Source organism: Anoplolepis gracilipes, chromosome 5 (assembly GCF_047496725.1).
Source record: "Anoplolepis gracilipes chromosome 5, ASM4749672v1, whole genome shotgun sequence".
Taxonomy (NCBI): Eukaryota; Metazoa; Arthropoda; class Insecta; order Hymenoptera; family Formicidae; genus Anoplolepis; species Anoplolepis gracilipes.
Genome location: NC_132974.1, coordinates 6,392,404 through 6,410,859, shown reverse-complemented (window position 1 = coordinate 6,410,859; position 18,456 = coordinate 6,392,404). Strand labels below are relative to the sequence as shown.

Sequence of the window (18,456 nt, the reverse complement as noted above, 5' to 3'; positions counted from 1 at the left end):
ACAAATACTTCATACCTGTTTTTAATTATACAAATATGAAATATTTGTTTTTAATGCAATAACAAAATATACTTAACAATTATGGGAGCATTATCCATATCATTGGCACGAACCATTGCAGGCAATCGCAGATTTATAAATAAAATGTGAACACACATTTATTACCTGCCTGACGAGTTCTATTGAATAAATTTCTTTATTTGCAATATGAGATTTTACACTTAATAGCATAAAATCGTACCTATCTATACAACGTGTACTAGAAAAATTATAGAACAATTGCATTTTTTATAAAATTTCATGTTAAATTTTCTTTTACACAAATATTTCATACGACAAAAGTTTCAAAAAAAAATTATGATTATTGCAATGAATCTTTGGAAAGACACGCTATGTAAAAATCACATAAGAACACAAGATATACTGATATGTCGATCAATGCGCGGATTGTGAACTTAAATTTATGGAGTCTTTTTTTATTTACAACTTATAATGAATAGTTTTCGATTATGCGCACAAATCCTACTCTTTTGTACATCCTCTTGATATATGCTTTTTTCTCTTTGGTAATATTAATCAGTAACTAAAAATACATCTTGTTATATGCTATTAGAAGGCACTAGAAGAATCACAGACACGAGACACGCTATAGACATTCGCCACAGCGAATGGTATCGCGATTAGGTAAAAAAACCTCTTTCAGCAGCCAGAACGAGAAAACAAGCTTTATCGCTTATGATTTATATTAACACAATAATAAACTCGAATATTTCATGATTATGAATTGAATTATACATAATCATTACTGAATAAATATTTTAGAACTAAATCGAATAAGCGATAAATCTTTTTTTCTCTTTAATATAGTCGCATTCAAGATGTAATTTTTAACATAAAGATAAACAAAACAATCGTCGTTACGTGCCAAACATGAATTTTTATGGCACTAGAAACGTAACTGTGAGCTATCTCGGCTCTAGTCAACGAACCTAGAGGAATTTCCGCCGCGATTCTGGGACTTCTCTCCGTGATCCTGGTGACAAGCTTCTCCGTTTCTGTCACGCAAGCTCGCAATTGTAACGCCGACGGTTTTTTGGTAACAGGCTGTACGACGATGAAGATGTCGCAATCGGGCGTCATCATACCTCGAATCGCGCATTGCGCCACTTCTAACTGACGACCTAGAGCGACCAGGAGAGCTTCTAAAGTAACAGAATCCTTGTCAGCTTCCTCGTCCATTATATAATAGATTCTTTCCAACTATAAGTAAAGAAATAAAAATAAATTTAAACCAAACTAAATTAACTCAGCCAGTAAAAAATTTATAAACTGTAAATATATTATAATTTACAAATATATATATATATTTATCTAAAAGCAACACACATAGAAATAACTAAAGAAAAATGTCAAATGTCTAAGAGAGAGAGAGTTTTACGTCTCGTAAAACACCTACCTGTTTTTTCGAGTAGAACAATCTCGCTGCTCCTCCGCAAACAGGACAACAAGCACCGGGAGGAGTGACCCCGATACAGTATGGTTCCACTAAGGCAGGACATTGTACAGCATCACCGCAACGAGGTTTTGCCTGTTCTCCTATGAGACCGACGATGACGCAGGGACCTTGGTAATCTACGATAATTCTCTCGGCCCAAGCCGCGCATTCATTGGCGTAAACCTCGCCGTTGATACCACACACTGGACCCCTCAGACTACAACCTCTCAGACAAGGTCCTCTGTAACCCAAAGTAGCTCCAGCTCGAATCATGGCACAGACAGAAGGATACTGTCGATTCTCACGATCACAGACTAGTCCGCTGGACTCGTCACGCGGATTACAATCTATTGGCACACATTCATATTGCTGGCATGATTTGTGCAAACGCGATAAGCAGACTCTAGGTTTGCGAATGCATCTCTCTGCGCTTTTGCAAGGATTGGACACGCAAGGATCTCTGCTGGAACAGCTGCCAAACTCTACTTCAGTGGCTGACAGTTCAGCGCACTTTGCCAGACAGGCTGACGCGAAGGTGAAGCCCAACCTGCCGCAAACCGGGACATAATGAGCTGGACAGTCGCAAGGCAGGGATGGCGCGCGCGACTCGCCGCAGCTCTTCTTGGAACATGTAAATTCACCCTCGAAGCAATGACAAGGATTGCACTCGAGATAGAAGTTGGTCTTATGTTGAATGAATCTGTCGTGCACCCAGCAGGACTTGAAGTTAAAGCAGTTAAGCGTGCGACACTTTTCTAGACCGCGCGCCGTGCATTGGCAGATATTCATGCAGCCCTGTTGATCGAACCGGGGGATCTGGATCCAGGATCCGACTGGCACTAATTGTTTCGACATCTCGCCGAGAGAGCAAGCTGGCACGCAGCGATAGATCTTGGCACCGTTCGGTTGGAGAACGCAGAGCTGACCCTGCGGACACGGATTGCGCTTGCACGGTGTCGTAATGTCTTCTTCGGGATGAATCACTGTCTCATCGTCTTGCGGGTCGTCCAAGTACGGTCTCAACGAAACACATGGCGCGTCCGGTTTGCCCGGCGACAGCTTGGCACACAAGGTAGCAGCTGTATGCGGTCCCGTAATTGCACCCCAATCCACGCAGCTCGCCATCAAGTCCAGACAATCTTCGCGGCAGAGTCGCGTTTCATGAATTCTAGTCTCACAAGGTCGCAATTGTAGAAGACAAGCCGCCGCACGTAAAGTCTCCGCTGGACAAGAAGCCGCTGCGCGCACAGGTACACCTAATCCACCAATAACGCCGCCTCTGGACCAATGGTCAGCTTCCCATTTAGCAGCCTCGTCAGCTGTACTTGTACATGTCCTAGCGAGAAATTAATATTCAATTATAACATCAACGAAAGTATTTTTCAAGAGATCTTAATTTTATCGACATGTAAAACTAATTTTGATTTTACTTCCGAATCGCTAAATTTGAGTTTAATTCATATTATGAACGCGAAACATTTGATCAGAACTGTTTAACGAGAACTAGTTATGGTTGATTAAATTAATCATCCATACCTGAACAGAGTAGTAGGTCTGTCATTGAATCGTGCGCAGTAAGACAATCCAGAACAACCCATTTCGCAAGGATCATCCGCGTCCTCGAGACATCTCCTCAATTCACCCTCCAAGCTGGACGAGAGGCACAACGCATCCAACTGGACCCAGGCGGATTCCCAGTCAGCCTGAAAGGCCCGCCAGCATAAATTCTGGCAGGAGGGCCTCGTTGCCTTTGTGCAACACGTCAGCTTACCAGCATTTAACGGTAAACGTGCCGGCTTCGCCGAGCCCGATTTCAACAAGCAACTCCACATCGGCGACTGAGGTAGCACCGGGCTACATTTTTCCGCCAAGGCGTCCATGATTTCCTGGTCCGTGTTTGCGATGTGAAGAGTCTTGCGACACGTGTCTAGGCACGCCGGAGTTGTGGCTTCCTCGCAACAGTGCAAATCTACGTAAATAAGACTTATTAAATTAAATAATAAACGCATCGTAGCATTAATCGTCTGCTAATATAAAATTAATATCAATAAGAATATCGATATAAATCATCAATCATATAATTCAATGAATAAAAAAATATGAATTCAACTAACGTTGCTTCGGATCTTCGGCATGTTTCACCTCGGCTACGCTCTTCAGACATTTGGGAATCTGATGAAAGCAACCCTTGCTGCTGTATAGTTTCAAGTTAGACTGCTTGCCAGGCTTGTGAAAAATATCCTTGCAAATAGGTCTACAAGTGTCATTGGAAACGTTGTTGCAGCATCGTTCAGCTTCCTCGCGCTTTTCCAGGCAGAAGAAAAATTCAGGCTCGTCGCTTGGTCGGCAGGACTCATTCAGATCGTCTGTGGAACCTGATAAGGCGCAGGTTGTGCGACATGTGGGATTCTGGATGTGGTGACAGCATGCTCGACCTATCCAATTCTCATTCCTCTTGAGTTCTATAAGAATTCGTATAAGATAGACTAAATATATTCAGCGGCAATACTATTGCACATTCAGACGCGAACCAATGTACAAGCTTACCATTCAACGTCGAGTTCACGCAGGACCAGAAGTCCATCTGGGGAAAAAAAGGATTCAAACGTGAGAGAAGATAGTGATAAAAAAAGTGATGAAGGAAACGAAGTAACACAATCGACCGATCGACCGCAAGTCCCCCGAGATCATTTTTCATAAAGCCATCACTGCGAATGAAAAAACGTGGATCGCGTTACAGACATCCTGGATCGTTTAAGTTGCCCATTGTCGAGAAACTTCCGATCCAGATTTCAGCTGAATGAACCGAATAAATGAGTGTCGATCTTACGCCGGATTGAACCTTAGAAACATAATGAAATCGATGAAACTCACCAATTCTATGGAACAAAACTCCAGCAGACGCCGAGTAACGTTTTCCCTCGCCTCGATCTCGGCACCCAAGACTACCAAAGATATCTAAAAAAGTGAGATAAAATTATATTATACAGAAAAAGAAAAATATAAAAATTTTAATAAAATTACAAAGAAAGATGAATTATAGGATGAATAATTTTAAAATGCACTTTTTTCACGGATCTAAAATTATTCTCTGAAAGGAAGATATAAATGACAATAAAATCAAGCAAAAGAAGTTTATTGTATAAATGTAAATTATTTCAACGAATCAGATTTCGAGGCGTCAACACTTTTAATGTCTGTCTAGACTTGAATTGAGCAGCTTCCTAAATTCGAAATGCGGAATGGTGCATTAGCGGTCATTAAAAATCAAGGACACGAATGCAACACGCGGGCTCCGCGATTTCCTGCTGCCCGTTACTGAATGACAATTGTCTCTAGAGCCAGATATCGTATGTAATCCTCATTCCGGATTCAATCGGTGCCTTCCGTGAGGACATGCCAGATCCACTTGGTATGTCCATCACGACCAGGAGTTACGACCATCCATCAACATGTGGTGGGTCCCGATGGGCCCTGACGATACCTTCATAGTCAAAGGTCACGTTTGCTGAATAGTAAGTTATCGATCACCTAGTCTTATTTTTTAAATTTTTTGTATAAATTAAAGTTTTTTGAAATTACAACCACAACTCGCAAGTGTTATATTTTCATCAAAATAATAATACATATAAGATATTACGTTTAATTATTTGGATGGAACAAAAGAAAAAAATCTTAATTATATATATTTTTTTATATATTTTCTCTTTTTAGTTATGACATTTTATTACATGCTTATTCTTCTCTAGACAGGATTTACTTTATACATGTGTAATATATGCTTTATATATTAAGTATATATATATTTTATATACGTAGTATTTTACTAAATCAATTAGTACTTTCGAAATATCTCTGCTAAGTTAAACTGTTATAAATGTTAGAAGCGATGTGGAGCTGAGAAAACCACGAACGTATTTTCGTCGCGGTATATTCTGGGAGGTATGCACAGCCGGGCTACATCGCCATGTTGAAAGAGGGTGCATTATCCACTCGCGAATTTTTTGCAACAGTTGGCAGCAACGTCAATGAGGGTTTTAATGACGATAGATTTTTACTTGCAGCTAAAAAATTGTAAATATTTAATTAAAGTTCACGATTCCGCGAATAATCTTCCGAATGAAAAAGGGACCATATAATAAAAAAAAATTTCTCTCTTTTTATAATTTCGTTGAGATTGACGCACGAAACATTATTGTTGGCAAAAAATCTGAAATAAATACTACTTCAAAGCTAATATATTTCAGACCAGATAAATCAACCTCGACGGTCTCTGAGTTACAACAGAGATCAAAAGATACCGAAATAGAGCCGCAAGCTTTCATAATTTACCCCATGCTTTTATTTTCCGAACTCACAAACGATACTATAAACGACCGCGACGAGGTGTCGGTCAACTAATTAAATTGGTAGTCAGTTACAATCCTCCTTGACTGATACAATGAATACTTATATGTGATACTTATATGTGTATGTTCACATTCAGTTAAAAAAAATCATGAATAATCTGGTTAACACATGCTTTTGAATTTCATATATATATTTAGATTTTAATAAAATATACTTCCAATACGAGACAAAAATATATACATTTAATACATACAATTTAAAAAAAGAGATAAGTTTTTCGAAAATTTATTTTATAAATATCAAAAAGCAACAAACATGATCTGACAATGAATGGGAAGAAGACATGATGTATTCAACGAATAGACATCTTTCTTGCCTGTCTCAAGAATAACTTGTCACATAACTCGGACCTTCCGTCACGATTTCCGGTTATTTCGCTGTTAGAAGCCGGAGGAAGAAAGTGCTCATCAGTAGTCAAGCAAGATGATCCGGAGAAACGACTTTCTCGAAGTTTTTCTGCACCTCGCGTTGTCGTGCCTGACATTTCAAATAAGCAACGATATTACGACCACTATTACGAGAAACACTATGCGATGTAAAGCCACGTATATGACAAATTATACAGGTAAATTTTTCTACACTATTCTATTTGATCTTGTTATAATTTTCTAGCAAATGATTTTTTATCTCGAATTTGCGATAAAAATATATTAATACATTATGAATATAATTTTACATTACAACATTCCCGTGAGTCTTGACAATAAAATATCCTTTATGGACAATATTCGCATACATTATTTCACCATCAAAAATCAAGAAAAGAGCACCAAATGTACATCCTTTCTCCTCGAATAAACTGCACGGAGACACGATATCATTGATAACACGCGGTACCTCCGCCATGTTCAACGCGTCAATTCGTAATATTTGCGTATGAATGAGCCCACGGGGCGCCTCGGAGGGGTCCGGCGTAAATCTCGCAGCGGGCCCTCCCGATATTATCTTCGAAGACCAGACTCACCTCTTTAAAGAAGCCACAGTGAAACGCACCCCACATCGAGAAACGCTCATCGAAAGAAGCGACCTGAGGTATCCCTTGCTCCTTCTCGCTTTTTTTCACCCTTCCGTTTCCTCTCTTTCTCCCTCTTCTTGTCATATTCTTGTTTTTATTTTCCGGATCCTAATATATCCACGGACACGACATATTTCGTGTCCTTTATCGTCCCGAGATCGACCCATGGATATTTATCAACCGCGCGATATCGCATTCATTTCAGTGGACGATTATGCCGTCGAAATTGTCTTTTTGAAATTCTCACGAGGCCTCCTCTTCTTGTACATAATTAATAGACTGTGTCCTGGGTCACGACTAATTTCTTATCGCGACAGGAAAGGCGTATTCTTAACTTGCTTTTGAGCATTTCGTACATTAACTTTAGATTTATAAATTATCTCGGAATCGCGCGCGTTAGTTGTCGCGAGCTACTTTTTACTACCGACAATTTGTTTTCGGCAATTTATATGCGAAATATAATATGGAGAAAATGTGCCGTTTAAAATGGATAAAAAAATCAATAAAATATAATTTATAAGGAATAATTTAAGAACGATAACGTAAAAATATAATTTTGTTATATATGTTATATATTGTATAATTTTATATGTATTATATATATTACAGTTTTTTAGTTAAGAGATTTAATAACAATCAATCTATAGTGCATTGAGCCTTCATAATTGCATTTACTATTGAAAGTATTTCAGAATCCTTTCAAGATTTCTTAAGAAATTAAAGAAAGAACTTAAGAGTGCTGTATGTGCTTATTTAAAATGCATACCTTGGAGCACACATTCCGACAGGATCCAGCAGCAAGTGAACAGCAGGACATTTCTGCAACAGAAACAGAAGACGGATATTAGTATCCTATGTCGAAACAGAACATATGGAAACTATAGTCCAGTGTTGTCCAAGATCTTCCTTCTCTCTCTGCTTTTCCTCTGATATAAAACAGACGCGTGTCCTGCCTTACGTCAGAATAAGAGGAATAGAATGAAAAAAAAAAAGATTCTTTTTCAAGAGTCTACATATTTGGGGTACGTATACGTATATATATGTCAAAACTCTATCTCTCGAAGGACCTCACATACTCTAAGATTATATCCGATTTTTACAAAAAAGAATTGTATTTTTTTATTTATTTTACTTGTCTATGTCAAATTATAAAAAATTATTTTATATTATTGAAGAAATAATTTTATATTTATCTACGATTGTTTAAATAGTGAAATATACATTTATGCAAAACATTTGATAAAAAGTAAAATGAAAGAAGAAAAAAGTCGGGCATTTTCACCGTGAACGTTTCGTACAGTGAGTATTTTCACTGGTGGTCTCTTAAATATTAAAGTTTTCGTTTCATCTAGTTGTGACTGCAGTGGCGTGCAATCGAGGAACATTCCATGTGTCCCCCTTTCTTCCCAGCGTCTTCAATTATTAAACGACGGAGGGGAATTGTTCGGCGCGTCACTCGGATCGAACAATCGAATAAGATATCCTGTTCTTCGTCCGAGTCTCCTTTCACATTAAAGTTTGTGTAAAATCGTTTTTAGAAAGACCTCCGAAAGATTAATTTTTCAACTTCGCTTAGTTAGACTTATCGCTATAGACGATAGTTTGTTGCCCTTATAACGTTTCGATTGTGACGTAATTATGTATACAGCATACACGCGCGATTATTTCTATGTAATTTCTAATGTGAACGGTTGTCAACAACTTCTGCCAAAGTGTCACATTTGACATGAAAGATCTTTAACGACTTTACGACTTTAACATGCGGGTTCGATCAAAGTGACTCGTGTGAAAGGAGGCTTTTGAATGGTGACTGAAATCATAAGGGCCGCCGACTGCGCCGACACGTATGCACTGCGTTACAATGAAGCTAATAGATACCAATTAAAAGTAAATTGTGGCCCTCTCTCGCTTCGTTTCGAAGAATCGTTCGATTCCGGTTACATATGAATGTGCGAGTGTGGGTGCATTTTTTCGGGTTGATGTAATCAACTTCGAAATGCATATTATAAAACTTTCTGTAAAATGTCAAAAAAACGTCAAAAGTGTCTTTTGCAATTACGGAAAGACGAAATATTATTTGCATTTAGACACAAAGAGCTACAATTACAGCCATATTGTCGGGAATGAAGAATATCAGTCGCCACACAAAGATCGTTTACATTCCTGAGCAAACAGCAGGGCGTTCTCGTCTCGAAAAACGTTCTCCTATTACAGAATAAATTACGAATGTTTGCCTAGATATCGGTTTCGGTCACCAACACCTGGTACTTATCCGTTTGCCATCCGAGAATGATTCCATCGCGTTTATCTCAAAATATATTTATAGCAGGATGATTATAAAAAAGTCGAGTTATATTTTTCACTCTATATACACATAAGTGTGTGGGCGTATGTTACTATAATAATAATTAGAATTACTATTATTATATTATATATATATCTTTGTAATTTATTTGTTGTTTATCGATATCATTTAGATCGCAGATAAGAGCTTTTTACTCATTACACATGTGAGTGCATTCGTAATCGCCTGGTCGTCGTAAAAAGTCGCGCGGGTCGTTTAAGACGCTTTAATCGAATCCTCGCCACAAAGAACCTTGACGTTTCCGCGTGAAATTTGCGGCGACAAGTACGTCGCGCCTTAAAACGCGGCGTTTTGTGGCTCCTGTTGCGGACGATACAAAAATAACCGACGTCGTTCGCGACCATCCGGCGTTTACACCGATCTAAACTCCGCGCGGTGCCCCCTTCACTTTATCCCACATCCCACCCGTTTATGCGTTACCCGAGAAGCCGAAAAATTCGTGACTTTGACGAGAAACATCGGATCAACGAGTGCGGTTTAAGTTACCAGCAATTTATAAACAGAGAATATGTATTTTATTTTTCAGAATCTAGCGCTTTACTCAAGTCTATCGAAGGAAAAGAATAAGAGAAAGAGGAAATTCACGAGGAAAGTATCACGAGAGAATTGCAACATATATAAAAGATTGTGAGTATAAATTATATATTTAGAGCAGTAATAGACTTTTGTTGTGAAATAAATCGACGCGACGACAGTGGTACGCTGAGAAGTGACAAATGGCGTCTATAAAGTAGGCTGTTTAATTTGACTAATTCAAGATTCCACAGAGTGGGACAGGCGACATTTTAAATTGTCATTTTAATGCGCTTAATGAAGCGAGAGAGCACGGTCTCGCGCGCTCACCGTCTCTCGACATTAGCATAACAGAATAGGAAATGCGCAATCGTCCGCGACAATATACTGACGAATTCTTTTGAGACCATCAGGCGCGCGCCTGTATTCGTTCGATGGATTACATGTTGCACGAGCATAATGCCATACTCTGAAGAGACGTGTTGTAAATTTTAATTCGACGTTTTTCCTCTCACGAGTTTGTATTTCTCTTTTTCTTTGTTGCTCAAGTGTCAGACGTCTAACGCACATGCCATCTCGCATGATGCTTATGCCGATAATGACAGATCCCAACAGTAGTAAATTGCGCGACGACTAAATTTATACAAGATACACATGACTTTGCATAGTAATTTTTGAAACCAATTTCTAACGGAGAAACTTAACGTAAAATGTTTTTATATTGTACATAAATCACGCGTATTAGAATAATGGAAATGAATATAAACGATTTTGAAATTAAGCCCAGATTAAAATTAATATCATTAATGCATATGGTGATATTTCTACTGATGTAAATCATTTAATATAATTTATGTCTCTTCCCATCTCCGGTTACATCCTGTCCGGTTAAACGCTCAGTATGTCAGTCCACGCGTGCTCAGACAATAAGCGTGTCTTCACGTGTGTAATTTACAGCGCGAATCGGCGAAACGCCGTTTCTCTTCCCGCCGGAAATTTTTCTTGGAAACGAAGCGAGCGCGTTTTCTCGACGAATTTAAACGACCGGTGATGTCGATCGACAGGAATGTGTCGTGCAACATCGGTTCCTTCGTCCATCCGGTTCTTCGTACAGTTGCGGTTGCATATACGGCTGTATAACTGCATTCGCAGCTGTGTCTTTCGGCGCTCGAAGGCGAGCGCTGGCGACATCGTCGCCATCGTCTTTGCGCTCGTAAAACTCGGCCGATTCTCCCACGCCCCGAGATAACGAGCGTACCAGCGGATATGCTATGTAAGCACGCCGATCCCCGGAAAACCGGAATAAGCTCTCGACAAAATTGCATTCGGAATGAAATTTTTATTGTGCCTTTCGATGTACTGCGATTTCAAATTATCTATCTTCTCTTTTCTTTCTTCAAGATATTTTTCACGGATGAAAACTAAATACAAGTTTTCAAAGAAGTAAAAAAAAAATTTACTTTTTTATAAAATTAAAAACCAGTCAAAAAGGAAGTAAAAAGAATTAAAAATTCAATAATAGCTCATAAAAGTTTAGTTTGTGATTTTTTTTTTTTTATGTGAAAGCGCAAGTCTCAAAGCTTTGAATAAATATTCTTCAAATAGAAGATTCCGTTGCTTATCCGGTTAATCCTTCTAAATTATGCACCAATTAATTCTCAGTCATCGCAAATACAGTTATATTTTACAGCTATCGGTTATTATCATCGATTATAGATACCTAACATGATTGTCCGCAATTATTATAGACATAATAATTTTCGTAAAAATATTATTATTATTACACTATCGGTAGATAAAGAAATAAATTAAAAAAATTGTATTAGGCATAATTAATACAGTCATCAAGCTCGTGCGTACGCACTGCACCGAACGAGCCGGTGCATTTTATGGCGCGAACGAAAGAAAGAGGAAATCAACGAAGAGAGCAGCAAAGAGGCATCAGAAGCAAACGGGGGAAATAAGAGAGAGAGGGGGATCGAGATACGTGTCTCTCGACATGTTTTTACTCAGCGTGAAGCTTGTCACAGTGTTTTATATGTTTATTTATCTCCTCTGTTGCACGGCACACATCATGTATATATCGGTGTATGAGAATCTTTCGAAGGCTCTTGCCTATTGGAAGTTCTCTCCTTTAACCCTTTTGCTGTTCTCTTTCTCTCTCTTTCTTCTCTCAAGATCTGCTCCCGCTTCTTTTTTTTCTCAGCAAAAAAGTTCGCGACAACCGGTCCTCCGGAGGCTGCTGTCGAGTGTCGCTGTAAGGCCCACAAAAAGCTCCCGGTAACTCCCTAATTACTATCTTTGTCTGTCACATTGTACGCGAATACACGCGTTGAATTTTGAAATTGGATACATACAATTATCGTGGATGACACATCTTTCTTATCGCCTTTTCAATCAATTTATTTCTTAACACATCGTCAAATTATATCTTGGAGAAATTGTCTTTTTAAAAAAAGGTAAAAAAAAAAGCAAGTCTTCAATTTATTTTTTTTTTTCATGATTAATATAGATTGTCATTCTGAACGATATATATGAGGAGGGCTAAATTAAAGTTTGTCGCATTCGAAGAAAATGTTTACACACTCACTTAAACCATCGTCTCCTCACGTATATGCTTCATCATGCGTTTCTGTCACGCTCTCTCCTCCTTTTCCTTACCTCTATTTATATTACCGTAGCGGATAATTATTATTACGATTTATTAACGTCGTTTAATATTTTTTATATTATAATTTATATTTATAATTTATAATTATGCGAACAGAGTGTGAGATCTTGCGGTATGTTTATGTTTCGATGCGTTAGATCGCATTTTATTATCAAGCTGTAGAAAAAAGAGAGTCTGCTTGTTAAAAAACCGGAGAGGAAACAGACGGCGAGGAAAAGATTTGATCGACCAAATTATATATAGTCCCAGATACAAACCTCTCCGGCACGAGCGTGACATTAACGCGTGTCCCAAAAATTTCTGAATACCACTTTGCACACGTGCTAGATTTAATTGTCGATCGTTGGACGCGAGATGTATGTAAATACATACGACCGACGTGAAAATTTTCGTTTCGTTTACTGGTAACGACGTATGTGATCTTATGAAAGTATGTATGTACGATAGCATATTAAAGTGAAAAATGAAAACTGGTATATAATTTTAGGTGAGTTTAAGTTTCGATATTTCGTACACAGTCGCGAGAAAATAATCTCTATATTTATTCGTAATAGAGACTGTAATAATGGTAGCGCGATTTTATTTAGCGTCTATCAACTCGTTTAATTAACATTCACGATATTATAATATCGGTTATGCTGTAATTTCAAAAAATTGATATGTGTTTCCCGCTCTCTCTAAAGTGAAGGTTTTCGCGCGGCTCTTGAAAGTATAATTGAGCTCATTGAGCGCGGGATACTAACTAGATCTGCGTATTAGGGTTACTTGAAAAACGATAAACGGACGCGCATAATAAAATGCATTGAAGGTCCACGAAGGCGGATCGAAGGCGGCGATGAGCGGATGTTAACGGTTAATTTAGAATATCGATCTCGATCGGCGATCTTGAGAGGCTGTGCGGTTGTGTGGGTGCCGTACGTGCAAATTATATGTATATTTTACCGTCTTGCGTAAGTCAAACCGCTCCAATTTCCAATCGCAGAGAGACACGCGCGAAATTACACGCTCGGTGTGTAAAGCAGCGGTGATTTTACGCACCTCTCGAGAGCAAGCCGTCAAATTTACATCCGGTGATTATTGCGATCGTCACTCTCACCAATATTAAAAGATATATATATATATATATATATATATATATATATATATATATATATACACAGAAAAAAAGAATATTCTTACTTTGACAATATCTTTAGTTTCAAAATGTAAATCTTGAAATGAGATTATATTGCGTTAAACAAAGAAAATTTGCTTGGATGAAGACATTTTATATAGTTCAACCAAGAAAAATATATTTTTGTTATTTAAGGATAATTTTCTTTAATGGAGAGGAAAAAATGTTGGATAGAAAATAACACATGTTCAAATCGAAGATTATAATTTTTTTAGAATTAAAATAATTATTTTATTCTTGAAATGATAATTGTAGTATTGAAGTAAGATTATAATAATGTTGAAATTTAAGATTTTTAAATTCCTCTAAGAAGATTATAAATTGTTGCGTATATATGAAACAATGAACGCGTTCATATAAGTAAGTATATAAGTTTTGATTTGACACTTACTTTTTTTCTGTGTATATATGAGACAAGTTGTCAATTATTTCTTTTGCTGTCTTTTACGTGAATCCTGTCTATACAAAATGACCATCGACTCGTTTTTTCTGCTTCATAGAAATTATTTCAAATAAAGATCATTACGAGATGCATACGATCGATGCGTCAATGATCTTAGTTTCTCCATATTCGTTTATGCAATTATGTGCAAACGCGTAAAAATTGAAACATTGCGCGATAACACGACGTGATAAATACGTCATGAAAGAGAGAGAGACACGTGTGTGGAATTTTATTACAACGGTGGACAGATTTAATCGCTGTTCTACGGTGTCTAATTTGTCTTTTTTTCTTGCCTTACAGTCTTCGAAGGTGTCGTGTCGTATATCATTAGGATAAAATAATTACGTAACGTTACGCACGTTACGACTTTATAATCATTCACGCGCATGGTGTGTAGCTATAAATCAAACGGTGTGTTTTGTAATACATGCGTGTACAGGGAATTACGTTACATTTTCCAGTCATGTAAATAAATTGCTTTTGCATTTTTCTTTTTCCTCCTTCTCCCCGGTTTTCATCAAAACCGACTCGTAATGTGTTAATCATTTGCGACACATGGATGTAATTCGCGCTCTATGTAAATCACATTGATGATATCTGTTACACTGTTTATGCGTATGATATCCTTCACGCATAATGAAGGGATTATATGAATAGAAGATTTATCGTGATCATTGATTTAGTGGAATAACTCAATAATGCTGCAATCTTTCCACAGAGGCTAGAAAAAATAAACTGTAGCATATCGTATAATAATACAGAGTATATAATATAATTTGCAATTTTACGTAATCTTCGTACAAATTTTTTCTTGAACGAATAAATTTCGCAATTGTAAGTCAAACTACTGGTTCATAGATACTGATTCTCCTCTTCGCACGTCACATTATTCTCCACATTGTCTCGATAAATGCAATTGAATGAGTAAGGAGCGAACGAGATTCGCGATATGTTATCACCTTCGACTTTCGTGTGTGGTTATACTTATACTGAAAGAATACACGCGCGTTTCCAGTGCCTCCGCTTGTGCATCTTTCTCTTTTCTCTTATTGTACGTACGCGAATATGCGCCCCGAGCCGGGCCGAAAGCGAAAAAGTCGAGGACCGTTAGCGACACCTTCTTTACACACACACGCACGTGCACCATGTAAATTTCAGGAAAGATTAAACCAGAGAGAAAGGGAGAGAAGAGCGTAGAGAAGTAGAATGTACAGTCACATAAATCTGGGAATCACACCTCGATCAAATAAACTATTCAACAGCAATCTGAAATAGCAGTTTACAATTATCAAAAACACATGTTATTATAAATAACATTCATGTTATCTCATCTAATCTGCATAGTTATCACTATATTAGCACTACTTCGCAAGTAGACTTATTTTTTTAATTTTTTAAATTTGACTTTTATTTATTTCAAATTAAGATCTGAAATCGCTCCTTTTTATTCTTGATATTTAAAATATATAAAATCTTTATTGAAAGAAATCTTGATTCTTGCAGAATTTGAATCGATTTCATCTATTTAAAATGAATGAAAATATATGCATTATTTTAACCACAATATATAAATAAAAAAAATATCTCTAATTTGCTCAATCTTATGAAAAAGTTAAACTGTTTTAAACGTTAAATATAAAAGGATGTAATAAATAAATCGTGAAAGGAGACGAAGTTTTTTGCATTGTGATGATCCGTGAGAATTCGAGCACTCTTGGTAGCAAGGCACTCGATTCGAATCGAAATAAAAAAGTTCTTTCTAGAATCTCTCACTCTCTCATTTACTCTTCCTCAGGACGGTTTTTTTCCAATCGACAAGAGCGACGAGAGACATTAAAAATCGCCATGCGAGTGGGAGGGTGTAGTTGTGAAAAAAAAAAAAAATCAGCAGGACGAAAAAACGAGAAGAGATCGGAAGAAAAAGGGACCACGCACATGTGGCGGGATGTTGTCGTTGCACGATGACGAACAACACTCTACGCGAGAAATGGGTTCAATGAATCTGTCTCGGGGTTTGTATTTTTGCGCGTCGCGCGAAAGAACCATCGGGGTCGTGCGACATCGCGCCGACCGATCTTAAAAATAATCACGGTTCATCTGGCGCGGTGATAAGTAACGCGTCGCCGTGCTGAAGCATCCATAATCCCCCTCTCTGCATCCGTAAAGTGATACTGTCAATATTTCGAACGATTCGACCGTACCTTATCGATTTCAACACGATCGAATAACATCTTTACGTCAACAAACTTTATGCGGCAACAATTCGCATAACTATTCTCTTAAATTAAAAAATTTATTTCAATCATTATTATTACATATTCCATCTGCAGATTCTTCAAAGTAAATATGCGAAATATAAGAAGCGCACATCTCTGTATAAAAACAGGTGAATTAAAATGAAGAAGTTACAGCTTCGCGAAATAAATTTGTTGTCAATCCATTTTAAGTCGTTTATTTAATCTCGTAACACAATGTTTTTTTAATTTTAATTCACTTATTTAACATCGCAAGACAAACTCACAAGTCTTTCTTATTTATCAATTCATTTATTACAAATTCTATGTAAAGGATAATAAAAGATGATTATACCTTGCGCAGCTTCGAGGAAAGGATTCGCGACAACTGGCGCGAAAATTGTCGCAATCGTTGTCATCAGCAGCATCGTTAAATAATGCATTTTATCGGTGCGCACTTGCATGACACCCTCTTGAATCCCTCCACAACGACGTGCGAATTCACCTCATCTCACCACCATACGCATGCGAGCACGTGTTTCAACGAGCACGTGTTTGTTTGTGGAAAAAAGGAGAAAATGAGAGGAGAAAGTGGAAGAGGACAAGAAGGAAAAAGAAAAAGATGTCAATTTCAGAGACGCTCTGAGGACTCACATGTCCTCAGAGCGAGACGCGCGTGACACTCGTACAGAACCAAGGTGTGTACTCGAGCGCAGCTCGCGAACGACTGAGCTTTTCGTGGCATTTACGAGTTGAGCTTTTACTGACTGGGGCGGTGGGTGAGAGGAAGAAACGTAGAGAGGAAAGCCGGTGCCCCTTCGAGTATCGGGAGGGGACAGAGACGACGAGAGCGAGCGAGGGAAGGAAAGAAAGAGCGAGCGAGAGAGAAAGAGAGAGATAGAGAGAGAGAGAGAGAGAGAGAGAGAGAGAGAGAGAGAAAATTGCATGTGTGTAGGTGGGAAGAGACGTATTGCGCGCGCAGTTGTCACGCGGTGCAACTATGCGCTATTGTGACATCTTCGGTCGTATACCCACACGTATCCCGCTGTACCTTTTTTTTTTTTTTTTTTTTTTTTTTGTGCTTCGTCGTTCCCTAACCGCATACGTCATGACGAGTTCTTTGTTGCGCGTAGCGCTTTGTTACGCAAGTAGCGAAATCCTTTCATCCCTAAACATACATTCGCGTTAAAACACTTTTCCTCTAGATTAGTTCAATTTGGACTTAATTTTTTATTAGTTTTTTTAATTATTTTATAATAATTTTATAACAATTTTATTAATTTTTTTATTAGTTTTAATGACCTTCGATGAACCGAAAATAGTTACGAAATTGTAAGGAATTTAGAAGTTAAACATTCTTAAATTTAGAATAGCTGAAATGGATATTTTTATTAAAAATAAATAAATTCGGAATAGATAGAAATAAATTTATAAAATCAAATTAGAAATAAATGTACTTTAATATCATTAAAATAAACTTTTAGACGATAAATCGTATACGGTTATTTTTGATAACATTAATCTGCCCAAATCACATTGCATAATACATAAATATGTTTTTGTCGCTCAGCTTATCGAGAATTTCTTCAGCGCATAGAATTAAAATAGCGCACAAGAAGATACGAATGAACAAATGAAAGAGAGAGTATGCGTAATGGACCACTTGACCATATTCATTCTCCAGCTGCAATATCTTCTCAAGTATATATCTCTCGGGTCGAGACACACAGGCAAGTCTTGGACAAAAATCAGTCCGCAACCATAAATCTAATGTCGTTGAGAGCCCCATTGCCTCGTGGCTTCGAGTGGGAGACCATATTCCGAGAAGGAGAAAAGCCGATAACCCAACGTAACTTCCGCTGATAACATCGCGATATACATATGACGCCAAATAAGTCTTCGTAATAAATGTATTTTAGAGATATTGTATCGATACTTCAATTAACTGCTATGTCCTGTACGTATAATCCTCATGTTTAGGTGTCAAATTTGCACGTATATACTTGGCGTAAACAGACTATAAAGGTATATATTATCGCGAGATAAGATCATTTATGATAAAAATTAATCGTCACTGTAGAGTTATTAATTACTTAAGAAAATGCATACGCACTGCATCGTTTTCGATGAACGG

At 37.6% G+C, this 18,456-nt stretch overlaps 1 protein-coding gene across 4 annotated transcripts; it reads right to left on the bottom strand.

Moving 5' to 3' along the window:
* Positions 1–24: 24 nt before the first annotated feature.
* On the bottom strand, positions 25–17,091 carry Reck (reversion-inducing-cysteine-rich protein with kazal motifs). Of its 4 annotated transcripts, XM_072892003.1 has the most exons (9): positions 16,678–16,729; positions 7,687–7,739; positions 6,222–7,224; positions 4,370–4,453; positions 4,043–4,079; positions 3,610–3,957; positions 3,032–3,464; positions 1,457–2,831; positions 25–1,260 (listed from the first exon to the last, which is right to left on the bottom strand). In XM_072892003.1, exons 3-9 carry the CDS (start codon positions 6,387–6,389, stop codon positions 874–876), a joined length of 2,832 nt encoding a protein of 943 aa, XP_072748104.1. In that variant the 5' UTR covers positions 6,390–7,224; positions 7,687–7,739; positions 16,678–16,729; the 3' UTR covers positions 25–873. The 4 variants fall into 4 exon arrangements, with proteins under 4 accessions (XP_072748104.1, XP_072748103.1, XP_072748105.1 ...); XM_072892004.1 differs by lacking the exon at positions 6,222–7,224 and having other exon boundaries at positions 27–1,260; positions 16,678–17,091; XM_072892005.1 differs by lacking the exons at positions 7,687–7,739; positions 16,678–16,729 and having other exon boundaries at positions 27–1,260; positions 6,256–6,382; positions 6,870–7,521.
* Positions 17,092–18,456: the final 1,365 nt, after the last annotated feature.

What these genes read in the sequence shown, in the direction of transcription:
- Reck (XM_072892003.1), bottom strand. Translation starts at nt 6,389, where the DNA reads ATGTCAGGCACGACAACGCGAGGTGCAGAAAAACTTCGAGAAAGTCGT. An exon ending in AGACCTACTACTCTGTTCAG is followed by an intron (nt 2,832 to 3,031) that starts GTATGGATGATT and finishes ATTTCTCGCTAG; the next exon opens with GACATGTACAAGTACAGCTG. An exon ending in TGTTCTACTCGAAAAAACAG is followed by an intron (nt 1,261 to 1,456) that starts GTAGGTGTTTTA and finishes CTTTACTTATAG; the next exon opens with TTGGAAAGAATCTATTATAT.